The 28,000-nt window shown below is 42.8% G+C and overlaps 2 protein-coding genes across 5 annotated transcripts in view; one reads left to right on the forward strand and one right to left on the reverse strand.

Moving 5' to 3' along the window:
- The window catches only part of FILIP1L (filamin A interacting protein 1 like), a 198,920-nt gene extending 181,266 nt beyond the window's left edge, over positions 1 to 17,654 (reverse strand). For all 3 annotated transcript variants that reach the window (XM_082767215.1, XM_082767218.1, XM_082767217.1), the window contains exon 1: positions 17,456 to 17,654. The gene's annotated coding sequence lies outside the window, so the exon portion shown is untranslated. The remainder of the gene's footprint in view (positions 1 to 17,455) is intronic.
- The window catches only part of CMSS1 (cms1 ribosomal small subunit homolog), a 232,512-nt gene that overhangs the window by 183,102 nt on the left and 21,410 nt on the right, over positions 1 to 28,000 (forward strand). Inside the window, exon 1 of one of the 2 annotated variants that reach the window (XM_082767272.1) lies at positions 17,831 to 17,949. The exons of the other annotated variant lie outside the window; for it this stretch is intronic. Coding sequence (XP_082623398.1) covers positions 17,853 to 17,949 — 97 coding nt within the window. The 5' untranslated portion in view covers positions 17,831 to 17,852. Of the gene's footprint in view, positions 1 to 17,830; positions 17,950 to 28,000 lie in introns of those variants that run through there. 2 annotated transcript variants of the gene reach the window in all.

Below are 28,000 nucleotides of genomic sequence, written 5' to 3' on the forward strand. Positions count from 1 at the left end.
ATGTGGGTAATTTCTACTTGTGAAAAACAGTATTCATGGTTTTACGGGGGGGAGTTAAGGGAAGCTATATAGGCATGGAAAAGGGGCAGTGGTATTAGGTACCAAGACTTGGTGCAGGAGAGGCATGCGGAAGGTGCTGCACAGAGCCCGCAGCTCTCCTGCCACACTGTCTGTTCAGATTCTTGGAGGGCAAAGGTTCAAGAGAAAGCATGGCAAGACTGTTCTCACTAACCACTGAGACCTTCCGCACAGCACAGCGATGTGTCACAGAATCACTGAAAGGTTTGTGTTGGAAGGGAAGTTACAGACCATACAGTTTTAAGCCCCTGCCATGGGCAGGGACACCTCCCACCAGCCCAGGTTGCCCAAAGCCCCATCCAGCCTGGCCTTGAGCACCTCCAGGGATGGGGCATCCACAGCTTCTCTGGGCAGCCTGGGCCAGGGCCTCACAGCCCTCAGAGTGTCTGAGGCTCCCATCCTCTGTTTTGTGCTGCCTGTGTCCCAAGTGCTGTCATTGCTGTTAAATACCTGACTCTCAGAGAAGTGCTGCTGTGGAGGACAACCTGGCACGTGCATGGCCAAGTCTGAGTGACCTCCTGGTGGGACAGATGGGCATGTGTGCTGTGGTTCTGTCACGACTCTTCCAGCCTGGAAGCTGAAGTTCATACATCCTTTTGTACTCAGGTTACATCCTCAAACAGTAAACTGCTGGTGGAAAATAGACTTCCCTTTCGTTATTGTGCCAGTGGGGAAGTTTTCTGTTATGTGATAAGGTTTGCTCAAGCACTGTCTTTCTGCAGTAGTTTTGCTGGTTGAAAAGGTCACCGCCTGCTTCCCACAAGTGCCTGCAGATTTGCCAGGTCAGTGCCTTGTGTTTCCTCTGTGACTGCCTTGGACTGTCAGGAGCAAGGGTAGGGGTAAACAGCACGAGTCACGGGGCATTGCCAGGTTGGTTCACTGGGGCTGCAAAGGGCAAGGGCAACTAAGGGACAGATCTTGGATGGGGGTGATAATGGGATCAGTCTGACCCTTTCCCCCCTTAAACAGCTGCAGGCAGTGCTGGTGATCAAGACATTTGCAGTAGATCTCTGCTCTCATATGCAGACCTTAAGAAAATAAGCTCCCTATCCGCAAACACGTATGTCAGCTCGGCCTCGGTGCTCTTTCCAGAAGTTATGCATTGCTGTGTTTTGAAAGCATATACATGCAACACGTTTGAAAATAACTAGCTGAGAAACTAACAGGATCTCTTGCCACACCCCGTCACTGGCTTTTTTCTTCTTAAATTAGAAAACACAAAATCTGCTTTTATAAAGGTCGCTCTTGTGCTAGCAAGTGTGTTTGTCACCCACCATCTTGCTCCCTCCTTCTTCAGTGCTGGGAAAGATTTCTTAGAGGAAAAAATAGAATAAATCAGTCACATAACTATGTCTTCCAATGACTGCCTAGCCAGACAAGTAGTTTTCTGAACAGTGGGGCTGACCATGCCTACTTTCCTATAAATTTGTGTCCAGTGGTTGATTGTGAGCTGCAGCTGAAACTTTTCCCATGGCTGAGGAATTTGCTGGGATTCTCCATGCTCTCTGGGACCTCACGTGCCAGCCACTCCTTCAGCCAGGAATTACAGAATTGCCTCCCTGATAATTTTCACAAAACTTGTAAGAACTTGCAAGAGGTTGCTTTCTCTCTCTGTCCCTTTGTCAAATGTTGTTGTAATATGACTGCGGGTCTAACCCAAAATTCTGGGATCAGCACACTGACATACACATACAGGCAGACACTGTGGTCATACAAGCCCCGTTTCCCTACAAAGCAAAGCAAAGGGGGAGAGCAGTGGGAACCGTATTGTGCTGACTGCTTTCCTGGGCTCTGTGTGGGACAAGTTTTTTTTGTTGTTGTTGTTTTTATGTGTTTTTGTTTTTTACAATGTCCTGAGAAACAGGATTCTTCACATGCAAAGCAGGGAGTACTATAGCAGTGGCTTCTCTTTCCTGGCCTGTTTGAGCTCCCCTGACTGTGTGCCACTACAGGGCTGCTGGTTGGCTATTCATTTTTGTGAGTCTAACATTGCTCAAAATTTACCTTGAGGGGTTCAGTGCAATGGGCACTTGGAGAGTGGTAGGGTGGGGGAAATTTGCCTCATTTAGCCATAAGGAGTGCATAAGTGAAATACTCTAGCTGCAAGCATAAAGGCTTAGGATTGTAGCTGAACAAAGCCAGGCTGTTCAGAGGTACGGTTCCCACTCTTGTGGTAATTCACACCGTGATAACAACAAGCAGTTACATGTCACACTTCCAAGTGTGGGAAAAGCAGACCTCAGTCGTGCATAATCAGTGTGTGAAAAGTAAGTAGATTCAGAAACACGTACAGTAAATAAGCAGAAAAGCCACACATGGGTATATTGCTGTTGTACCACATAAGCAAGATTTGCATTCTGTTCCTGGCTTTGCCATCAACTTCATGCAACGTTTGAGGGAAATCATCTCACCATCCTATGCTGTAGCGTACCTGTTTGCATAGATTAGGGCTGTCCTCTGAAAACTCACTCTACTTTTATATGTGTTTTTTCTGATAAATTTTATTTATTTATTTATTTGTTGTTGTAAGTACAGAATATTTTAGGATGGAAAAGACCTCTTAGATCATGAAGTCCAACCGTTAACCTAGCACTGCCAAGTCCACCACTGAACCACGTCCCTAAGCACCACATCTACACGTCTTTTGAATACCTCCAGGGATGGTGACTCAACCACTTCTTCGGGCAGCCTGTTCCTATGCCTCCCAACCCTTTAAGTGAAGAAACTTTTCCTAACATCCAACCAAAGCCTCCCGTGGTGCAACTTGAGGCCATTTCCTCTTGTCCAAAGAGAACAAGAAGGTGCTGGGAGAAGGGCTGTAACTTGTAGCTTTAAGCTGTAGCTTGAGCATCCTGGGTTTTGTGAGATTTCTCGATCTCAACCTTAAACCCAAAGTTAACTGACAAGTTTTTAATGCTTTAAATTTGAACTGATGGTATAGATGAGCTAGAATGCCAAACAAACTTTTCAGCCATAGAGGTAAACCTGAGAAAGGAGGTGAGAGGCAGGAGTGTTCACCTTGAGCTGGGGTCTGCTTTCCCAGATGATATTCAGGTGTACGGTGTTTCTAAGGAGGGAGGTGTGTGGGGTTGGTGACAAATTACCCTGCTGTTTACCGACCGGCTAACCATTTGTGCAAGCAGACTTTGAAGAGGCCCATATATTCATATTAGCAACTGCTCTAGCTGAGAGCAAGTAATAATGGCCTTTCCCACATCTTCAGTTGCTCAGAAGTTCTTGTGAGAAATTACACTTCTGAGGCTGAAAGTTCCCTACATGTAGCAGCATTTATTTATTTTTGGCAGTTCTGAGAATAGAAGGGTTCAGCCACACTTCAATAATGAGAGAAGAATGAAGCGAGATTTTCTTTGTCCCCAGAAATGTTGGTTTTAAACATCCTTTCAGCTGAGTGGATGAAATTTGAAAATCAGGATGTGACAGTAGTGCTCCAGAACCCCCCAGGGGGCTTTGTGTTTGACTTCATGGTTTCATGCAGTTTTTTTTGTGGCTGACATGGAGCCTATGAAGCAGACTTTTCCAGTTCATTTTTCTGAAGCGCACAGCTGAGGAAAGATTTACTACAGGAGCATCTGCAACTAATTTAGCGGAGTAGCACAATGAAGGATATTGCTGCAAATTGGTGCAGAGACCTGGCGTGGCTGGTGGCGAGGTAGTAGAAGAAGGCCTTCTGCATGGCCTCCAAACTCAGAAGGGCTCCCTCGTACTCTTGCTGAACTGAGGGAGCGATGGCATTTCTTAAAGAGTTGCTGTCTAGTCTGAGGTGGGAAATCATTTCTCAATGATGAGGTGTTTCTCTTTTTCCCTGTTTCCTTGACCCCCAGAAAGTTCTTGGGTCAAGGAAGGTTGTTTTGTGGAACTGAGTACTTTGCCAGCTGCACTTGATGCTGGGGTGGCAGCTGAGCCTTCAGCTCCTGCCTTGAGCACCTCGATGTCCAGGTGGACAATTAAAGGACATCTGTCTGGTAAAAGTCTTCTCCAAACTAGTGAGGAGAAAAGAGGGCAGAGAGTAGCAGATGTTTGAGGAGAAGTGTGAAGGTTGCCTTTTGTTTTAATTTAGTTCTTAAGCTCTTTCCAAGAAGAGATCTGGCCACCTTTGCTGCTCCGACCTTTTGTCTTATCTCATTCCCTCCTTTCTGCTGGCTCACAGTTGAGCAGGGGGATTTGACCCCTCTCGCATGACCCCATCTCATGTACAGTTAGTTCCTCACATCTCTGTCTTTCCTTAATTTTGGTCATGGTTAAAAAAATAAAATTCTTTGATGGCACCACATGGGCAGAAAGATGTCTGGAGGATCACATCATTCAGTCTGCACAATGCCTGGACGTAAGCCATTCTTTGAGTTCATTGCTTACATGACCTCTAAATATTTATTTTTGAAATGGGTTTACAAATTGCTATGGTTGATTAAAAGACTCCTGAAAGATGTGTATTCTACCAAACATGTGCTGAATGGTGGTTGGTTTTAACAAAACAAAACAACAGAAAAAGCAAACAACTTGTTTAGTTTCACATGCAGTAACAGTTCTATACAAAACTAAATGTTGTGTTAATCTTTACATCTTGTGACCGGTGTCTGAACAGCCAATACAAATTCAGGATGACAATAACCTTGGCAGCAATTCCGAACTCTTTTTATCAACCTTTCTACCCTGAGAGACGTGACCATAATTCTCTTTTGACGTGCCAATTTTACTGGATTTTTTCATTTGCTTAGTTTGTAAGATATTCCCCTTGTGCATTTGCTTGGACAAATACTGTGTCCAATGTAATTAAAATCAAATTTTCTCTATTTGTTGTATATTTAAATTGTTCTGTCCTACATATATAGGCAGATTTTGGCTGCAGTGCTGTACGCAGGTACGTGAGACGTTAGGCTCTTAACACCACCAATTAATTGCAGATCAGGTAATGGAGGAAATTTACAGTCATTGCCTTCTGATGAAAGCTTAGTGGTTGTGTCTTAATAGAAATACACAATGACTCTGAGGGTCAAACCCTCAGAACGTGGGAATCCTACAGGCTTTAGCTAAACTGATCTGTTGTATGTGTTTATCTAGGCCTCCTTTGCTGCAATGATAAACGGGTCTAGTCAAACACCGTCATATGTACTTGCCAGGTAAATATACATGAATAGGTTTACCTTGGGGATAAGGAGATTTGCCTTGTGAAATTTGAGTATGGAAGTGTAATATTTTTAAGCCTTCTACTTGGAAATGTTTATTTTTTTCAAATGCTTTATACCAGGATTAAACCCGGGACTTCATGCTAATAAACCGTCAGCCTACTTCCAGAGGCACAAAGAGCCCTGTCAAACAGATCTGAGGCAATCACAAATCTAAGACAGTCTTTATCTGCCATGCCCGAAGCTATGTGGTAAATATGGCAATGTAAAAAGCACAACTCTTGGGGAGACAAATGGATTAATCTACTAATATCACTTTCTAAACAGTACCTAGGAGAACAGATGACTTCCCTTGCCAAAAATGAGCTTTAGAAAATAAAAGGAATGATGTCATCTTGTTTTGATGATGGAAGTGGGTGAGGATAGTACTATTCAGCCATAGTGTTTCATTATAGTTACTATAGTTGGTGCTACACCAACATGCTCCAGATTCAGCTTTCATAGGTGAGGCCAGCCGTGTAAAACGAGCCGTGTCTTTGAAGTTCATATTCACTTACCACACAGTGTCTCCTGACACAAAGGCAATAACCCCCGTATTATGGGGCATTTCTGTTGCTTTCATCACCACCTACTGCACTCTTACTGGTAGTCAGTCCGTAGTTCTAGAGGTTAATGACACAAATCTAGATTTATTAGGGCTGTAAACCTGTGGGAAGTAGTGCGTAGAATTAGTGTATTTTCCAGAATAATGAATAATGTGGTTTCATTACACGTGACCATGTCGTGTCGATTTCTGCTGTAAAAATGACTGTGTGGTAGCCATTCAGGGTGCTTGACTTATCTTTCCTCAACTCGGCTGTAACTTGTCAAATTGTAGAACACTTTCTCACTTACTAGCAAAGTCTTGGTCACTAGTTTAGAGGATCAAAAACTTCTTGGAAATCATTTTATTACCCTGTAGTGGATGGTTGTTATTTAAAAATAGCTCTTCCTTATGTGTAATGGTTACACAACAGAGATCTCTCTTTCTTGGGAGGGTGGGTTGTGCATGCACGTCTTGGTTTGAATGTTCATAAACCAACTCACTGCTGAACTGCATCCTGAAATTAAAAATAGGTCCAAGAAACAAGTATCTGATACAAAATTAGCTGTGGTGCTTAGTGTTCCTCGATTTTCAAAGGCCTTAATCCACCTGCCGCGCCATGTATTTGTATTGCACTAGTCTATGCTGTATCTACATGACTGTTAAAGCTTGAGATTGTTAGAGGCTTTGAAAGGTCTGTAAGTCGGTAAAGATTCATTTTTTTCCTGTTTTGAGGGTAATTTGCCATCCAGTGGTTTATGACCATGAATGTTGAGTGTTATTCAGTGCCCCTTACAGACCACTTCTTAAGTTTGAGGTAAAATGTTCTTCCTCAACTTGGTTGCCTTTTAGTAGAAATTAACTCTTTATTCCTGATGCTAAGAACCATGTGGTGTTTGCTGGTTGTAACTCTCAAGGGTGATGAAGAAAAAGGACCATGAAGATTACTGAGTCCTAGAACCAAGCCCTTGAAGGATTTCTACAAGGTAGAAGCTAAGGAATTATGTTGTGTGCAGTAATTTTCTTTACAGTGCCCATTGCTGGGCTTTGGGAGGGGTGTTGCTGTGTCTTCCATCAGCTGCATAATCTGGGTGTCTTCTTCTGTTGGTCTGATAAAGACAGTCTTGCAGTAACCCATGCTCAAAATCAAATGGATGGGCCGATGGGGACAGGTCGTTGTCTGAGAAAAAGTAGACAGGTGTCTCGTAACTGGAAAGTACAAAAAAGTATTCCTACACCTGGGGATGCAGAGACACAGAGTGGGGTATAAATCCCAGGCAGTTGTTTCGGTAGCGTGTAGGAAAAAAAGAGGGGAGGGATTCTGAATCCTACAAAGCTTTAAGAAACATTTCCTCTTGGTACTCGCGCACGTTCTGTGCATTTCCTCAGGCTGAGTTTGAGACAGCTGGTGTTCTTCCAGACACTGAGGAAGCTGGGCGTCAGCACTGTCTGCTTCAGATAAGATTAATAATGTATAGCTTCATGGGGAACAGAGCCTAATCTGCTGGGATGCCATTGCAAGCACTCCCAGTGAGGAGGAGCAGCTGCCTGCTTTGGGCCTCCTGGTAGGAATGAGATGAACCATCTGAGACGGACTCACACTGGCTCCCGTTTGGTTCCGCGGGCAAGTTGCTCACACCTTGTAGTTGACTGTGTTGAAAGCAGCAGACAGATCTGCAGACCTCTGATCATGTCCAAATCCTAGCGCTGTATGCTTAAAACTCTCTGTGAAAAATGAGCCCGTAATTCAACACAGGAGTGCAGCAGAAGGAACTTCGTTTCCTACTTGCATAGCAGAGTACAAGGGTACTGTGGGCTTCCTGAAGGGCATGCTAACAGCAGCCTTGCCTGACAGACCAGAATAGGGTGTGTTCTTCGAATGAAAATCCTCTACAGTTACTTCTCCTTCCCAGTTTGGATTTGATGGTTAGAAAAAGAGCTGTCTGATCTCTTGAATGCTTTCTGTGTTGAGTACAGGTTGGAGACTTCGGATCTTCTTCTCTTGCACCCTGTTTGTTACCATCCTGCTGATGCTGGCTTGTGCAGTGAAGCCATGATCTTCATCTTCTTCAAATGCTAGAGACAAAACATCTTCACTTTCTAATTACTGCCATGTAGAAAGGTGCTGGGACATTAGCAGCTCTTGATATTGCTGAGGAGGTTGGTAAGCAGCCAGCAGCGTTCAGAGCTGTGGAGTGATGAGGCTTTGCAGGCTCAAGCTCTTCAGGGCTCTCTTCAGAGATCCTGGCTAGCATCTGCCCAGGCTTGCCATTCTGAAGTAGCTTTCGAGGTCGGCCCCAGGGAAAGCCTGCTGCGTTCTTTACCTGTGCTCATCCTTGGATGCAGTTAAAAGACAAGATGTGAGTCAAGACCAGAGGATTGGGAGGGAAATTCTAGATCACTTGAGGCTGCACTGTGGGAGTGCTGGTGTTCCTGGTGGGGGATTTCCCACTCCTGGTACTTAACCTGAGGCAGGAAGATCAATAGCATCTGCTCCTTTCCTTCTGATTTGAACAGTGCGAAGTGGTAGTGCACACAGCAGGTGTTACATGCATCACTTGAGCTCTTCTGAAACCTGAACTAAGCGCTGGGTTGGTTGCTCAGTGTGGAAGAAAATGCCTCAGGCTTGCGAATCTGTGCAGAAACTGGCTCTCCACATCAAAAAGTTATCTCCTACATCTCATTCTCTGGCAATACTTTGATGCTTTCCCCTCTTAGAGGTTTTCAGTCTAAACTCTCTAAGCGTTGCTTTCACAATTGCTGCTAGATGTGAGCAGTTGTTTTCCAGTCTGGAGTAATTTTACATGCAGTTGAGGATGTCACAGCCTTTACACTGTACTGTGATTATTCCCTGCAGCAATTTGTTGCTGTAATATTTGTGGCAATGAAAACTGCAAAATACAGTATCTGTAGTACTGTTAGGCTAGCAGAAAGTAAGGGAAAGTAGTGACTGCTGAAATAGATGCCTTGCCAGGGACGGGAGTTTAGGTCTGTACCTTTTCTGTCGTCAAAGGGAAATCATTACCATTGTATTAAATCAGGTGGTTACTTTGCTGCTTGTACACAGACATGAGCTACCCTTTTCTTTTCTCTACACAGAACTCTTACACCCTTGAAAACCAGTCTAAATTGATATTTTGTTTTCTTTTGTTGGTGCTGTTTGTTTGTTTGTTTGTTTTGGCAGCTTTATGAATACACTGGAGTAAGAGAACATGGGAAGGAGCTTTCTGTTTTGCACCCCCAGCCTTTTTTTTTTTTTACAGGGAAGAGCCATAATTATGGTGCCTTCTCAAAAGATCTAGGTAACAGAAGTGGGCAGCTGTCAGAGATGGGCTGCGTTTGGCCAAGCAGTTCAGCAATTAGGGGCTCAGCACCCCTCAGCAGGGGTAGACACTGCTAGGAGCAGGTCTGTTTCTACCACAGCTCTGTGACTGCCTCGAAGCAGCAAGAGTCACCCCCTCTGCCTTGCCCCTACACAGGGACAACAGAAGGGTTCCCTGGGCTGCACACCAAGCAGGTGATGCTCACCATATCAAGAAGGGGAAATGATTTGTTCCTGTAGAAAATGAGGCATTTTTGTCATGATGGAGGTGGAAAAGTGTAGAGGCTCAGGGCTCTACTGGTGTTGTCCTCATTCCCCTTCTGCCATCGCTTCAGGGCTGTCTCCTGCACTCCTCTTGCATTTAGCTTGATCTCTCTGCTTGATTGCTGCCTTTGCATTTTCCCCTGGTCTTTTTGTAATGTCTGGGTCTTTTTTGTTTTTTAAATCCCTCTTGGATGAAGATGCAGTTTCTACAGCTGCTGCCGGGTTGGGGCAGCACACAGGCACTTCTGCAGGTCACACTGAACTGAGGTTGCAGAGCTCAGCATCTCAGTGCCACCTGGGCAAGTCCTGGACAATTCATTTACCACTCTTATTTCTATACGGTAGCAAACCACTGGTGAATTCAAGACACACAGGAGAATGCAGAGGAAAAAACTATGTGCTTTGTGAGTTTAAAGATATAAATCACATCCTCTCTGCTGGGTCTTATGATGTATGAGTACACAACTTACATATTTGGAGTTCTTTGTTTGCTCTGTGTTTCTCAGACTGCACGTGTTTTGTCAGTCCTTAAGCCTTGGCTTACTTAAGCCTGGATCATGCAGATAATGTAGGCACTGCCCTGTGTGTTGAGCCCTGAACATCCTGCTTTTCTGTTGTCACTGACAATTTCTGGCTTTCTCCTATAGCGGATGATGTCTAATGTTACTACCCTGGGTCTATGCTGAGCATTTTAACCAAATTTTACTGTGGCTTGTCTTTATTATAGAGATCTATTTTAAATTAAAATGTTTTATCAATGTAAAGTCACTCTTTTATTTTGTAATCAAAAAAATCACTGTGCTTTTAATTAATGCAAGGCTTGAAGAGGAATTTGGTTTCTGAGTCTATGTTTGGCATTTTGCAGGCATATCATTTTAGTGTTTTGTGGTTGGAGTGCCTGTTGAAAGCTTCCATAACAAAAATAAAGAAGAAATTAGAGTACCTCTGAGACATAAAAGTACTGTTAAAGAATTTATTAGAACAATGTTAAAATACGGCCTAAAACGAGTCATGTTAGTCTGCAGGTTGGAATGGGGTACCTGGGAATTCAGACTGTTGCGCTACTCTGATTAATTAAAATGGAGTCAGCTGAAACCTCCATTATAATCAAAATTGTTCCCCGGGGCTTTATTTTCATTACAGTCCTGGTGCAGCCTTCCAGTCCTTCCCATTGCTGAGGTAAGCGATCAGTCAGTCAGAAGAATAAGCAAACAGATAAACTTATCGTGACAATTTTTTTTTCTTGCTGTGCCAGTCTCTGGTAGTATTAATTTCATGTGGACATGCTCTCTGCTGCCAAAGACAAAACAGTGGGATGCAAAATCTCTCTGATTTGAAGGGTATCCTGTTTTCCATGTTGTCAGACTTGGATTATTTCACCATTCCTGCTTTCTGTAACTTTGGCTAAGACGGTGATCTCCCCTCTGCAGATGCACGGCCTATCTCATCTCTGTTGTGCTGAGGGTCGTGTTCCACTACAGCGCGGTTTCCTTATCGGTAATTTTGCAGTAAATCAAGTAGAGAGGAGACTACTTTTCCCAGCAGGGTCTAGAGTGATGGATTCATAGCGTGTGAATTCGTAGAGGATACTGGAGGACATCTGCCTTAGGAGGAGACTGTCTCCAGAGCTGAGACCTTCAGGGCCTAGATAAAGCGCTGCTTCTGTCTCTCCCATACCACATATATTCTGACCCCAGCTTTACATCATCTGTCATCATTTTTTCCTTGAGCTGCACACAGTAGTGAAACCCTTTGGATAGGGATAACCTTTATCATGCCTTTGTTTCATGTCAGGGCATTCTCCCAGAAGCCACTGGAAAACAAAGCTATGACAAAGAAGCCTTTGAATGTGGCTATCGATGCAGAGATAGAGTCTGGGGAGTTGTAACTCCAGATTAATAGGGATCCCTCTGAGCCTTGTCTCTCCGATGCAGTGAGCCTCAAGGTTGTTTTTCATCCTAGTGAGCTGAACGCAACTGGTTTGGATTCTCTAAAACATGTTTTTAAAAAATGCTGCTTTTACAAGGTGGTGGTTGTTTTCTTTTTAGCAGAGGGACTTGGTCTTCTGTCTGAAGTATAATAAAATAAACAACTAGTATTTTATTCTACTGTAGCACTTTCTGCAGGAATCCCCCAGCACTCTACATGTCATTCAAGCCCCCAAACACCCCATTGAGTTAAGAGGCATTTCTGTATCTTGTTTTTGTGCAGTAAGGCAACCTGAGATGGAAGAACTGTTAGTGATTTGCCAAAGACTGAGCAGTCCCTATCAGATCTAGAAATGCTGACTCCAGAGCTCCTCAATGTAACAACGCGCAGACGTGCACCTGACTTCCATCCAAATAAATCCTCTAGGACTCCTTTCTCTCACCACATTTTATGTGTGTACACAAAGTGCAAAGAAAACATGGCATATTTACTAATCTATGTAGTATATCCTCAACAACTGTAAAATGTGAAACTGCTGAGTGCATACTGTAGTTTTGCACTTCTTGCAATAAAAATTCCTTCTGTGTTAACAGCTCTTTTTATTGACACGTTGTGGGGGAATACAATAGAGAAGAAGCCAGCCATGCCTTCTCCAGGGGTCACTCAATACCCTGCATTTCTTGATCAAACTCACATTTCGTCCTTTTGTTTCACTCAGGAGGAGCAAACTGAGTGGGGGATCCGGTACAGATACTTGTGATAGAGCAGAAGGGATTGAAATGGAGGACAGTCTCTGCTCTGAAAGATGCGTGAGATTCATAAGATTCTTTGCCCACGTGAGGGGGCTATCTCTAGGAAGAATCAAGAGACCTATAATTAGGCTACAAGTTGTCCTCCTCGGACAGCTGGAGGTCGGATGAAAGTTGGTGTGAGGGGGAGCGAATGCTCTGCCTCTCCCCCTTCAGGAGTCTCAAGTTTCCTGTTGCAGAAGGACCGAGAGAGGTCATATCATCTCCCTCTTTCAACGGGTACTTATCTGTATCGAGAAACTCCACCACAGCCTGAGCTGCCTCAGCTCCCAGGTGTGCTGGTGCTGGACGATGCATGGATTTACAATGGGGAGCACACAGCCTGTGGGCTCGGCTGCGTGAGAAACACTGCAAAGCACACCAGTCTTGATGTGTGATTTCAGCCCTTCCTTTTTCTTGCATGCTAGCAAGTTAATCCTATCTTTTTCTCAAGCGGGATTTCCTTTTATTGTCTTCCCACTCTTTTAGGTGGGCGTTGTGTGAGTGGCTGTATGATGCTATGCATCAGTTTATATTGGATGGCATCTCTAACCATGATATTAACAGAATAAATCAGAGTAACAGGAAGGATGCTTGCTGCTCGTTTTCTATTTAAAGTGAGTGCTCTTCAAGACAGAAAAGGCTTGATGTAAAATTCCTGGTTTTGACTATATTTTGCACATGATTTTTAAATTGTCTCTTTAGGGAGAGTACCTAAAACATTTGACATCCATTTGTGGATTATTTTATATTCTTTTCACCCTTTGCTAGTGGTTAAGAAAATTGCATGAGTACTGTGTCTAACACAACTGTGTCGTGAGTACTGATCATTTCATGTTATTTGGGTTCTAGAGGTTGGACGCTGTTGCGCTGTTTAAGTGAATGTCTAAGGAGAAGACTGGCACAATAAAAAGCTGGTTATGAGCGAAAAATGGAAAAGTTCACCTCCAAGGATTTATTTTAACAAGACTATGTTTAGTCCAAGTTTCATTTTATGTAAAATTATGATTTACGATTTTGCAGCTGTGTGTATGCATTTTCACTCTATGTTGTTTGAGACATAAGAATTCGGTGTTGTTGGATTTCTTTCTCTGGCTTTTTAGCCCCGTTAGTGATCCCTGTAAAGTTGCTGAGGTTGAAAGAATTTAGTATTGTGTAATGGAAGATAAGAAATTTGCGTTAGACTCCTATGTAGTACCACTTTCAACTATTTCTTCCTGCATGACTGTGCCGCATTGTGTAGGTGGGATTTTTACTGGGACTTTCTTTAAACTTAGCCATGTTCATCTTAAAATGAGATGTACTGGTACCGTCTAGCATTGAGTAAAATCCTCTTCCTTGGCAGGTGTCACAGAGCAGCAGAAAGCCTTGCAAACATTGTTCTTAGGCAGACTGCTCCAGCAAAGCACAGCCCTGCCTTGCTGGTGCTTTCCCAGGCTCCCAGCTCCTGATGAACTCCCTGGAGAGCCCTTTTCTGCTAGCGTGCCGTGTACCTCCGTTACCACTGCAAGAAACGCAGGCCCCGCTGGAGCACTCTGCTTTCAGTTTAAATCTGTAGCTGTCAGTAAGCTGGGACCAGCTCTATGAAAATGAAAAAATAATCCACGCAGGTGACCAGCTGCACATCCTCTATTTTTAAATACTTTTGGAAGCATGTTTTCTAGTATGGATAAACTGCTGCTCTGGGTATATACCTGCGCTCTCACACCACTGCACGCTGTTTTGTAACATTGCAGGTAAACTGCTTTCACTTGCTTAATTTCAGTCTCGTCATCATTCAAAGTAAAATTGTCATAGTTGCTCTCCTTTACACCTAGCCAAACTGGAAGTCCATGTAAAATAACTACATTTTTCAAAGGAGACGCTTCATCTTAGCCTAACGTACTATGTTTTGCTGTTAATGGATAGAAAGTGGGTCTCAACTCCCCGCAACTTCGTTGTTTGTCAGTGCACAGCTGTGTACGTGTCTGTATGTGTATTGGTGTGACTGCAGGAGAGACGTGGGCATGACCAGGAGAAACCAGGCTGCATCCAGTGTCCTTAACTGCACCGATCTGCCTTTCCGAGGTCAGGTGAGGCCACTCCGGCCTCCCCTTCCCCTCCTGCTTCGATGCAGAGACCATGCACTACAGACCTTAGCTAATTCCGAGCCGTCGCACAAGTCAGGGCTAAGGCACTTGCTGACACCACAGGTCTGTGCAGAGCTGTGCCTGTGCCCAGAGGTTCTGGGCGACCAGGTTGGCACCATGGTCCTCAGAGATTTTTTGTCTGTGCTCATCGTGCTTAGACAAGAATGCAAGGCCTTATTGTGCTTTGGGTAGAGAGGAATGAATTTGCCTAGGTGAAAAGCAGTATTTTCTAACCCAAAATGTGAAAATAAATGTGGGAGACGTTTCCGTTAGTCCCAAGACCCTATCAGACTGTAGGAAAATGCAAGCTGCTGAAGATTTTGCTCACCTCAGAGCAGACAGTTTTCTGCAACAAGGTGTCTCTAGTTTTCTGGTATGCAGAGAGTAAAAGAATGGCTGAAATTATTTAACTAACTAGGACACCTAGACTTCCCTCAACACCCTGGCTTGTTTCCCTCAGTCTGGCTGGGCTGAGGGACAGCGAGGAGGGAGGAAAATCCCAGCACCGTTTGCTGTTTGGTTGCACCAGAGGAAAGGCACCGGGCAGGCACGTAAATGCTGTGCGCGGTAGGAGGCTCGGGCTGCTGGTGGGAATTTCTCGCCCCCCGGCGCTGCTTGGATTTACCCTTCTGGCTCGGGCTCTGCTTACACCTGTCAGCTGAGGGTGACAGCACCAGTGCCAGCAGTTTGTGAATGTCCCCTTGGAGCTTTGCCTGGCCAACTGGCAGCATATATTGTGAGCCAGGCCTCTTCCTCCTCCACAACCTTGGGCAGGAGGTCAGTCAGTACCTATAGCCATGCCCTCCCACCCCCACTGTGGGAAGTGGGTTTCAGCTCCCTCTGAGGCCTTCTTTGCTTCCCAGGTGGACAGAAAGGGTTTCAGCCTTTCTTTCCTGCACTAGAGAAGAAAAAGAAGGGAAAGAGCTTTCTTTTCTTTTTCCTTTTCTGTTTTTTTCCCCTTTCTGTGGTGGTCTCCACTGTAGCAATATGAAGCCAGCTCCTTCTGGTGCTGGACATTTTTAACATAGGGGACAGACAAGGAAGAGGAGGATTCCACTAGAGGCAGGTTTGGCCCCAGCAGGGAAGAGGTTAGAGGCAGACTGAGGTTTGTCCACATTAGAACATGAGGCTTGTTCACTCCAGTGTGCTTCTCTCCAACGTCTTCCCTTAACGCCAGGTTCATATCTGCCCTGATAACAACATTGCCGTTCTCCATTGCTCTCATTCTGCCACCTGTACATAAACAAACCTCCCAATGGTTTGTGGCCCTGCTCCTGTGACAAAGGTGTGATATCCCTCCTTGGTGTCTTCAAAACCAGCTGGCCCCTGTTGCCTCTGGCTATCAGCAGCACTCCTGCCCTCTGCCAGGGGGTTTCTTTGTGAGTGCTGGATTTGTAGGCTACGCTTACACCCCTGGTGCTCTTTTTAAGCTCCCAATACCTGTAACATCAATGGGGAAATAACTTTTCCCCACACACAAACAGAACAGGTGCCACAAAGTGTTGCAGAAACTAAGTGGATTCATTAAGCAGAAACTTTAGGCAAAAACAGACCATTTGAAGATGTAGATAACTACATTATTTTCTCTTTTCTCTCAGTGCTAACTTTATAAAAGGTTGTTGCCAATCTCAGACAGCACTAGTTGCTTTTTTGCTGTGAAGCCTTTTGCTTACTGGTGAACCTCATGAATACATTTACAGCACTTCAGTAACCCTCATGTAAGAGCCTCTTCCCTAAGTTCTTGCAATGGAAACCTGGATGAATGAATTTTTGCATGCCACACAGCCCAAGTTGGCTCCACGGCATGTGGCCCTAATTGTTTGCTAAAGAGTTGTAGAACCACTAGAAAGGTTTTCTGAGCAAAGCAGGTGGTGTTTATTACAGCCTCCAAATAAACTTAACACTCAAACTGGACATAAATTGTCAAATAAAAAATCAGAAGGAAAGGAAGATCAGCCGATCTTACACAGAGCTGAGAGTAAACAGAATCAGACGTTTCTTCAGCAGGTGAGACTTTTGCCACCATCTAATCCTTTACTTTTTCAGCCTGATACAAGAGATACTGTTTAATGAGTGGTTGTGTTAAAGAAAGACCTGAACTAAGTGCAGGAATCCACCCAGTGGCCGTGCCTTAGATGAACTCCCAGTGACTTTGTGACCTCTTTTGCACTTTGCTTACTCTCAGTCTAGAACCCATCGGCCTCTCTTCCAATGTTTCTGCTGAGGCTGGTGCCTGATGTTTCTGTTAATGAAGAACTTTTTGGTGCTCTTGTATTAGAGTTTGGACTTTAGGGCCAAGTGGACCTTTCTACCCCATTTTTTCAGGTTGCCATTCCTGTGTGTTTGCCTTGGAGGTACATGTGGTGGTGGTGTCTGTGTGTGCACTGGCACTATATCCATGGCTCCACGGTGTCTTTACATAACAGTCTCCTCACATTGGATTCCACACTGCTGTATCATGATGTCCGTGACCCCAGAGTGTATTAGGATCTCCTTACAGTCAAGCATGCCCTGCTGTACTCTCTCCAGGTTTTTTTTGTTTTGTTTTTTTTTTTTTTCACTTAAGAGTTGCAAGAGTTGCAACAGTGTAAAACAGTGCTGAGGAAACCTGTTCAAGCATTTATGCTTTTAAAAGGAGAAGCAAGGCAGGACTAGGTAAAAGTATTCTGTGGAAGAGACTAAATTGAACACAATCTTTGATCTTATCTATACTCTGGCTAAAGCTGAGCAACTTCTTCAGAACTGTGGAGGAATTTGAGCACAAGTTCATCTATAAATTCTTTTTTTTTTTCTTTTTTTTAAACCATGCTAGTTGTAAGCCCTGTATTGCAACCCTGAAGCCATGTGGATAAAACATCATTCAGCACATCAGACTGCACACTTACATATGTAACCATCATGCACATAGTCACATATATGCTTTTCTGCTACTTTCAGAATGACACAGTACCTGGCTGTGTGCTTTTTAAATTAAACAGGTGAAATCAGACAATGTATATGCTGTTGCACATGCTGATACCTTTCTATTTTCCCATTTCCTTTAGACGGTGATAATGAAAATTGATGCTTTGAAATTGAGAGTTTCATTATCCCTCCCCTGCCCCCCAAATGTTAATGTTGACATACAGAGCCAGTCTAGCAGAAAAAGCGTATCTGGAACAAGTCATCATCAGTTGCTTTCTAATTACAATGACAATACAAAAATGAAGCAAGCTTACCTTAGCTCGGAAGGCTATTTTTTGCTGTATCCAGGCAGTTCCCTCTGCTTATTCACTTGAAAAGGGAAAATCCACTTGAATAATGAAAGAAAAAGTCTTTAAATAACTGAAGAGTGAGGGATTTAAGGAGTCCTCAGCTGAGCTCCTGATCCACTTGTTCTAGCAAATTGCAAAAACCTAGCTCCAGTAGTAGCTCAGAGCGGCTTTCCTCTCTTCGCCTATTCTGTGGGCTGAGACTCTGCAAGAATAGACCTGAGACGGTGCTGCATGGGAGAGACAGCGGGGGGACCTTGGCACGGAGTTGGACCAAACTCTAAATATAGCCCAACCCACTTTCCGTGTAGTTCTCTTCATACTCTGAAGGCAGATGACCTTGTCAGAAAACTGACCTCACAGCATGTCACCCTCTGCACAGAGAGGATCTAAAGGAGCGGGACTGCGATGTAAGAGGACAGAAAAGCAATCAACCATCTGCTTGCAGCACATGAATGTAGGTATGAGCTCTATTTTTATGGCAGTTGCAACTGATCAAGTCATAATGTGCTTTATTTGATCATTTAGACAAATGTGCTGCATGCCAGTTCACAAAAGACCTTTACAGATGAGAGATTGAATTGTAATTACTAATCTTGAATAGAGAGCATTGACATAGATGAAAAGCCTGTCGCCTTTCCTCCTTTCAAAAACGTTAACTCAGCACACTGTGTAGTATTTCCCCTTTATATTACATTAATCTTCATTCATATGTAAAAGGTTTCTGTCTATAAGAAAATGTGTTTTCTCTCACTCTTACGGTGAGATTTTTAGAAAATGTGATTTAAATCCGCAAGCGTGTGTTCCAGTAACATATAAATTTGAGACGCTAGGGTGGCTTGAAATTGCAGTGCAAGCTACAATTTCTGGGACCACGCTGCTGAGAATTATGTAGTATATGCAGGGGAGGAAGCATGAGAATAAGAGGCTCAGAAATATAACCCTTGGGCTTTGGATAGGGAACCGCTTTTCAACAGATGGTTTATGATCCAGGGAGTTTGCCACTTTAAGTCTATGTGGCAACATGTCAGGGTATTTTGTTCCGTAACCTCAAGGAGACTTAATTTGATATGAATCAATCTGAAGCTCTGTCAAATGGACTTGATATTGCTATGTCATATGAAGACTTGTGAATAAAATAAGACTATGAATAAATCTCAACAACTTGAAATGCCTCCTTCCACATTTTGTGTTAAGACATAAAAGAGAGTTGGGGTAAAAGCTTTTTTGCAGGATTGTTCTTTAATGGGATATATTTGTTGTTGTTGACACATAGCTAAGTGTAGGCTACATTTTATGTGTGCATACAATTTTTAACGTTCAGAGAAAACCTGAGAAAGCGTCAGGTCTGTGATAACACTGTACTATAGATGTGTGTGTCTGCAGAATAAACGAGCCAAAAAGGTGTCAATTATATCAGTGGTTGGTAAAATATCAGCGCCTATCTATGAACAATAATGTAATATGGGCTGTTAAGTTTTTACAATGTGTGCTGTATATTTTTTATGGACGCCCACTGTTTTTGGCAAGTCCCTCTGTGTAATTTTGTCATGATCCATCAACTGCAAGTCCACAGGGTCAGCCAGACTCTGTGTGCTACCTTCACAACAAGAACTACAGCTGTGAAGCCACAGCTGCTTCCCCAGATAGTGAGAGAACAGGAGGAAATGTGAATCTCCAGCAGTACTAAGAAGAGAGACATCACATCTGGGCCATACTACATGTACATTCCTGGGCAAAACTGAATCTTAGTCAGATTTAGGCTGGAGCCCACCATTTAAGTAGTTTTATGGAGTTATTCCAAGTTCCTTTTTTTCCCCCGCAATTTACATGTTTCCTTCCAATTAACAAAAATAAATGTTTGTTAGGAGTGAATATTATAACTAATGAATGATGTTGGTTGGATATTGGACTTTAGGACCTGAAAAAGGAGCAAGTCTGCAAACTGGAGCAGTTTCCATTCATGATAAATCAGTTCTTAGAAAAAGAACCTCTTCTTTTTCATTGCAGTGCCCATGGGTCAGAAGAGCACAGGAATTGTAATACCTCACCAGGAGCTGTGACACACACCTCTCTTATACAAATATCTTGCAGAAAGGGTGATTTCCTGCGTACACAAATGATGTGATGGGTGGTTTTGGAGTGGGCATGTTCATTTTCAGGGGGCTTTTATAGAGCACTGTTGTTCAAGTTTACAGGGCTGTAAATGTTCCCTGACCAACCACTGTAATGTGAACTTCCTACTAGTAGGAGAAAAGGATTTAAGAGTGATTGTACTATTTTTTTCAAGATGAATGAAACAATATTTTGTTTAACAGTGCTATATGCTCTGTTTTGTTCTGTTTTAAGATGGCTTTTGCATGAGTTTCCTAGCCATGCCACAAAGAGGGAAATAGAGCGTGGAGTCAGGCCCTAGTTTGTGCCAGACTCATAGCTTGAGTTTTCTGTATGATGCTGGATGATCTGTCTGCTTCTTTTTAGATGGTTTTTCTCTTTGACTACCCACCCTTCTTTGGTAGTATTTCCTCTGGGAAATTCCCCACACTTAGGAACGATTTGGATCTAGCTTTTCCAAATCCCAGGCTGTTTCTTCTCTCAGATGCCTGTTAGGATTGATAGCTACTTCAAGCCAGCTTTTGGGGGTTCTCCCTCATATGACTGTGCATTCTGTAACCAGTTCTTGTCAGCTGATTTTTCTTTGATTAAACCCAAATTGCTAGTTGCTTGTTTAAAGATCACATGGAGCATTTTACAAGCAAGATGTATGAACCGCAATGCCTCAGCCAATTTCCAGGATGGCCAACTGTATTCTTACTTTCACCATTGCCCTACTTCTCAGAGTTGGATAGTGTCTTCTTACTATCCTAAACTATCACATAGTATCTCTAGCATCATTTGAGTGGTTTCTGAAATAATTGTAGGGTATGTAATGCCTGGAATCTGTCAAGAAGTGAAGCCCATTTTACAAGGTCAAGTATTTAATTATTTTATAACATTCATCCAGTACATTTCTAAACAGACCAAATCCATGCTACTTATAAGCAAACTAAATAAAATAATCTCCCGCTTTACCCATCTCTCTAAGAATATGCTTTTAAACTGAATTCAGGCATTTAAAGAGTTTACCAGAAGTAAAGGGTGGTTTATGAAAGAGCAAAAGTAAGAGTAATGAGGAGAATACAACGACTGGGGGATGTCATCTTGAGCCTCCACTCATGGTGTCATTGCCTTGGAGTACTAGAGCAGACAACAGGAGCGATGTGCGCTCCGTGCTGATGTGTTATTTATTGTATCTTCAGGCTTTGGGTGCTCTTGTTTGACAGGCCAGTCATGAAGAAATGAAGTTGGACGGCAAGCAATGAGATAGCCTGTCATATTCCTAACATGTCAAACCTTCGTGTTTGCCCTTCACCTACTGTGGGTGGTGCAAGTATTTTTGGTGTGAGACAGGGATGGGATACCTTGCAGGAGAAAAAGTTGGTTTTATTAAGTGGAGGGTGGCCTACTACTTTTACGTCTGAGAAGTCAATTTCTGTGTGTTTTGTTTTGTTTTTAAATCCATTTCTGCTTATAAGGCAATATATGATCACGTGAAGGTCAAATTATGATTAGGCTGGGTTGTAGCTGTGCAATTGTGGCTGTACTGCAAGCTAGGCCTAACCTTGGTCCCGTGAGGCTGATTCTTGTGTCCATACACATACACTACAGGGGATTTCCTCTGGTCTTGTTCTCGGATATGCCCTTTGTTTTGTCTTTTGGTTCACTCCCAAATCAATATATGTCAAAAATGTGTTTGGAAGTACCAATTTTGAATATTAAAGAGGAAGTGTTAAAAATAAGGGAAAAATGAGAGATGGTTGTTAGAAATGTTCTGTGGGAGACTCCTTGTGTGGCCCAGTCTGGCAGGTAGGTGTATCTGTGCTCTAAATGTTTTCTGTCATATCAGAGCATATTGAAAATTATTTTGAAATTACTCAATTTTTTTATTATTTTTTTTTTCTGAAATGAAGTTATATCCTGAATATCCTGTCACCAGATTTGTCAGGCAGTTTGTTTGTGGTAGATGTGTCCTCTGAACCACCAAGGAAGGAGCTTACACCTGTGTAAGCATATTGTCTTTGTAGTGTATACTGTTGCCATTACTTGTAAACTATTACCTGCACATCCTACAAACAGTTTACAATAAGCTCTGCTTCAGCTTGGCTTAGGCAAGATGGGTCTGGGAAGGGTCTTACACTGTCTGGATGTTCCCTAATGGGACAAAGTGAAGTGCTTTTGAATCTTCAGTAGGGCTGCCTCTGTTCTTGCTCAGTTGCATATTGTGTGCCCTTCAGGTATGCCTCACAAGTGTAAAATACATGCTGTGAAGTGTCTTGGCAGGTAAAATCTGCAGTTTAAGGGACACTCGCAGCTAGGAGGACTTAGTGTTGTGCTGAAGCAGGTCTGTTTTGGAAGAGGAGCTCATGCAGAGTGAAGGGAAATCAGACCTTGGGATGATAGAACGCTGGCACCACGTATAGTTATTGCTCAAATTATCTCAGCCCAGACATGGAGGCGGCATTGATCTCTGTTGCAGTGGGCTGACAGTGAAAGTTGACAAAACGATGGTACTAACTGCTGGTCACCTGCAACAGAGCTTCCTTCATGTGCACCTTCATGCCTCCTGGTACTAATAATATAAACCAGTTCACTCACAGTTTTTCCTTTTAGTTACAAAGCATCATAATAACCAAGTATTTTAACGTCTTACAAGTGAAGGGACTTCATTTGATTCATGACCCCAGTGAGAAAACTATGAAAACTTCATCAGTGTTTTAAAATTGGAGTTTCAAAAACTTAAATGAAGAGAAAAGGAAAGATCCTCATTAATTTTTGAAGAAAAGAGGCTCTTTGCTTAGTCATATTGTCATTCTTTCTTGCATCAAAGATCTTCTGATGAGCTGTGATTATGTCCTTTGATGTGATTAAATATTCATTTTTCATTACTGTCAGTATGCCTGTTCTTTAACTGATTTCTAGGACTACAGCTTGTTTTAATGCAGTGTTCAGAATGATTTAACTCCTTATTCAAGGAGGCAAGGGGGTGATTTTTATTCTTTTTTCATAATCTGTCACCTGGATTTCTCAGTAGTGCCACTGGTGGTGATGCATGCTCATGACTTATGCTCATGATGCATTATTTGTATATATACATGTATATGGAGTATTATTTACCTTTCTGGGGCTGCCAGTGGACCCTTTCCAATTCAGAGAGAGCAACTACTTGAGAAATGAAGGGGATATGGCTCCAGATAACTTTTTTAATTGGTTTATAACCATTTTATCACACTTCCGAGCAATTTCTAAACTATTGCCATGGTAAGTAGTCAGCAACTGATCTGAAGTATTAATACTAAAATTTGCATTCTTAGCTGTTCTGTATGGCTGGTCTTGAGGGGTTCTCAGAAAACCTTCATAGTCATCTGGTTTTAAACCATGGACACGGGCTCTGGAGCAATTGTTAGCTTTGTAATAGAAAAATTCAGGGCTGTTCATTGCCTACAGAGGGGGAACTTAGCGAGGGTTGTCCTGGTAGGCATGAAAGAGATCCTTCTTCATGTAATACCAGTGCCAGTGACACACAGATCAGTAATTTTGGACCTTTCCAGGTGATGGTTTGAAACACTCCTTTCCCATTGCTGCTATGCATGACTGGCTTCTCCCACTGCTATGCACCACCTTTTATTTGCTTCCAAATGCATCTTTTTGTCTCTTCGTCCCTCTCTTTTTGTCAGAAAATCGTTGTGCTTGGAATACTTCAAAATATTTGCAAAGTTAGACCTGTTTTCTTACTTGATCAGTGCCCCTGGCAGGCCTGTTTCATCTAAAGGACCTCACCTGTTCCTTTGGATGTTGGTGGGCATCGTTCCTGGGCCCACCTGAGCTTCGTGTTTCCTGCTGCTTCAAGGGATGGTGCTGGAATGGTACGTTTAAATATTGTCGTCATCACGTTCAGGTCAGCTATTGTGATCAGCATGACCTTGGGGGAAAAAGGAGGCTTTTCCATTGAACAAGGAGAAAGCTGGGAGCCAATTTTGCAGACAACTGCTACATTTTAAAGAAAATTAGTTGATCTTGCACTGTGTGTGCCTCGTGGGATAGGCAAAGGAGACGCAAGAAAAATTCAAGCAAATGCATTGACATTAAGATTAATTAATCTGATTCACTGCAAATTTAGGTCAGTTTTAAATGAAAAAATATGAAAATAATAGGAAGGTCTAAACTTCAATTTTATTCTTTTCCCTGACCTCCCTGTCTGTCCCACTCCATTCTCACTTCCAGAAAAAAAGAATCTAAAATGGCAAATAATAATAACAACATATAATTTATAGTATACATATAATATAACATATAATAACAACAACAACCACCACCAAAAGACTTCAACACACTTGGCACTTGGTACACTCAGAATAAAATATTTTTCGATCTGCTGGATTTAAAGCTGGGAGCCCTGAGCAATATTTTTCCCCAGATTAATGAATACAGATCAGTTTAATCAGCCAATAAATAAAAACATAACCTGCCAAGGAGCCTGAGATGAATCCATCATGGCACACCCACCAAACTGAATGAATTATGCTCACCTACAAAGTAATGACAAGGACATATTTTCCTGCACCATAGCTGAACCTAAAAATAGAGCCTAGCAAATACAAAACCTATTTCCACAGCATCCATGGCCTTCTGCTAGAAATTGAAAACACAGGCCCTGTTTAAATTCTGGTTTTAGATATAAAGCAATTTTAGAACAGTTGGAGGATGGAAGTCAGGGGGAAGAAAAGGGAAGAGGAACAAAGTTTGTAAAAATAAATTATATACAAGCTTTGTTTTCCTGTAAGGATTTCTGGATTAGTACAGATATACAACACTGGTGGTGTTGTGATGAAGAATACATAAATTTCTGTAACAGTTCAGACCCATGGGCTCTCTTGGCCCAGAGTCTCTCTGACTGTGGGTAGCGCCAGATACTTCAAATAAAAGTTGAAGCGGTCTCCCTCTTGGCTGCATAAGGCAGGTTCCCTCCAAATTCTGTCGCAGAGATTAGTTTAACTGGAAGAAATTAACTTTTTCTGTACTGTCCTGTTTCACCAGGGATCTTCTGGATGCCAAATAAATGTCTGATCTCACTAAGCTTCAAGATTAAAAAAAAAATAAAAATCCCCCAAACTAATAGGAATGATTCCCTCAGGTGTCTTTGAGTACATAAGCAAAAGAATAGTTTTCTGTTGTAAGCTTTCTTTTCAATTATATGTTCATTGTGCCTATATTATGAAAAGTTGCAAGCACCATACCTCGTCTTTTCCTCAAAAAACCTTCTGTTCTCTTTATCGTCTCTTCCTATGAAGAAGTTTCGATAGCTTCTCTCATCCTTGCTAACATCCTCTGTATTTCTGTGCTAGAATGGCTCAAACCACAAGGCTGATTTTCCAAAGATTATTTTCTGTTCCTTTTCAGTTGTAACTTTTTCTTTATTTGGAGGCATTTTAAGGAGATCTTCCTAGTAAAGTTTTACTTTTTCAGTCAGTTAAGCTCATTCCTTAAAAGAATGAGTGATTTATATTGTGGTCATTGTAATTCCTGTATTAATCACTTCACACCAGAGTAGTGGTATTGTAAAGGTCAAAAGTCTCAGTAATGGTGAGGCAGCCTAGCAAGCACAAATTCACACTAGGTAGTATTGACAAAATTGCATTCACATCAAAGCACGTGTCATTACCTCCTGTAGCATAAAGGATTTGTCTGCCTTTAAAATACTGGAATAAATAACAAAGTAAATGTACTTTCTTTGTGCAGATAGTGGTTAATGAAGGTGATGTTTAAAGTGAACCTGTTAAATTATTGAAATATCTGTGTGCCTTGTTACGTGCACGTCTATATACCTGTGTGCATGTTTGTGTGTCAATGTGTGCGCATGTATATATTTGGCATGCCTATCGATGTACATGGACTTATAAGTTAGAAACCCTTGCATTGAATTAGTTGAAATAACATGATCAATATCATAAACATGAAACTCTATTTGTGGAAGGAGAGGCAGGTGTTAAGTACGAATGTTTTTTCCGTTTCAGCATGGTTCAAAGTAAAATGAAATATAAATACCTAATGACTGGGAAGCCTGTTAGTGTGTGCCATAGTGCTGATGCAATACTGGAGAAAAAGGTGAAGAGCGAGTTCTGGAATTCGTATTTATTTATCTATATCAAGACCATTACGTGATCGTTCAGACTTCTCTGATGACCTTGTGGTTCCATAAGGTCTACCCACCACAGGCAAACAGATGCAGAGGATTGCTGTGCTGAATAACATCGTCCTTTTGGCCCCATGTTCCAGCAGTGCCTGGCTGCTCATGTGCACCACACGAGGGATGAAAGTCAGCGTTGTATTAATCAATTAGGTTCTGCCTTTGTGTCAACTGGTTATTAAGGCAGGCTTTGTCCTCTCTCCTGTTTGGGCATAGAGGAATTTCCTGGGTAGCTTGACACCTCAAAGCAGGGCAGGCAGTGCTGCTCTGATCCAGGCATGTTTGGAATCTGAGTTGGATGCCTCTGTGTTTATTCACATCGAGTTATGATTTATTTTGTGAATAACCCCACTGACTTCAAGGTAACCATTTGCATAGGGAGATACACTGCTTAACGTGAGCAAGGGTGGCAGATTCTGGCCTGTGGTACTTGGATGCCCACAACAAAACCCTCCTGTCATCACTGGAGCTGACGTGGTGTCACAAACAATCACAGCTCAAAACTAGCTGCTGCCTCAGCTGGGATGTAAATGGCTGTTTCTGGAATAGACAGAAAGTCCTACTGTTGTGTGAAGTGAAAATATTCAGGTACTGCAGGAAGATGTGCAAATGAGAATTGCTTTCACAGATGTTTGGGGACGGACACTGGTTCCCCCTTTCATTTCTAGCTGAAAGGGGAGAAGGACATTGCATCACGAAGTGCAGCCCGTAACTCAGATGGGCAGTGAACAGGTGGTACATTGTTTGCCAGGCTATTTCATATCATGGAAACCAGTTGTCCAGTTTTAGATTGCTATTACCAGCAGTGTATCTTTTAGTTATGAGAAAGAGAAGATGTTATTTAAAACTTAGACTGCCCCTGTTTGCCTTTCAGAGCATGCCAAGTGGTTTTTAAAAAAGGAATGCTTAAAGATCACAGGCATTTTCCATGAACCTATTTAATGCAATTCTTATTTACTTCCAGTGTGAAGTAAATATGCTGAGAAAGAGCTGGTTTAGCAATTCAGTTCAGTCAGACGTGCACAGATATATTCAGGAATGGGTGTTTGGGGCTCAGGCGAGGCTGAACAAGAGGGACAAAGAAAGGACTAGTAATGATCTCTTGGGGGGTTCTTCATTTTTATTGTGGATACACAGCCTGCTTGGATGTAGTGCATCCAGGACCTCAGATATGTGGAGCTGGATGTATGAAAGGTGGTTACTCCTCCAGCGTCTCTCGAGTCAGGACAGAGGGATTATTTACCAAAGTCGCCGATGGGCTCTCAAACCCAGAAGCTCCTCTTCCAAAATGCAGCTTAAGAAATGTGGTGGGCCAGTATGAAGGGAAGCAAGCCCGTGGTAAAGCAGGGTGATTATACTGGGTCACCCAAACACATTTTATACTTTCAAGAGTATGAAGGATTATGTAATTTTTAAGCTTCCTCTATAGAAGTATCATACCTGAGACTCTTAAATGCCCCAAAGATACAAGTGCTCGGTGACTCTGGAGAGGAATGGCACTGGGGAAGGAGCTGTTGGTTTGGAGAGAGAGACGTGGTTCAGGAGCATCAGACGTCCTTGGGAGGAGAGGAAACCCAGCTGATTGCCACAGATATTTGAGCTGTAACATAAGAAATTTGTTTGTCTCCTAAATCTTCAAGTTTGTATCTTCTGTTCACCTGCTGCATTATGTTAGGCTGTACAGGACCAGATACACTATTTTGTGCATTAACAATAAATTTATAGTAAAGTTGGGGTAGCTCATGGAGCCTAGTGCCATACATTTGTTAGTGTACATATATGTGCCTGAGATTTAGTCCTGCCACCTGCCTTGTTCTCATCCTTTGGGAGGGAATCGCAGAATGACCACACAGTGTCCTCTGCTAAGGCTGACTTACCTGCTTCTTAAGAGGCACCTTGATGTTACAGCTGAGCAGCAGAGACAAGGGCTAAGTGGGACATCCCTGCTCTTCCCCTGCCACCAGCAACCCACTTCCCCTGGCATCACAGATTAAATATAAGGAGGAAATTCTTCACACAGAGGGTGGTGAGGCACTGGCACAGAGCAGCTGTGGATGCCCCATCCCTGGAGGTGCTCAGGGCCAGGCTGGATGGGGCTTTGGGCAACCTGGGCTGGTGGGAGGGGTCCCTGCCCATGGCAGGGGCTGGGACAAGGCGATTGATGAGGTCAATTCCAACCCAAACCATTCTGTGATTCTGTGATCTAGCACTTGGGTAGTTATTTGATG

The sequence above is a fragment of the Aythya marila genome (assembly GCF_965140915.1).
Source record: "Aythya marila genome assembly, chromosome: 1".
Classification (NCBI taxonomy): Eukaryota; Metazoa; Chordata; class Aves; order Anseriformes; family Anatidae; genus Aythya; species Aythya marila.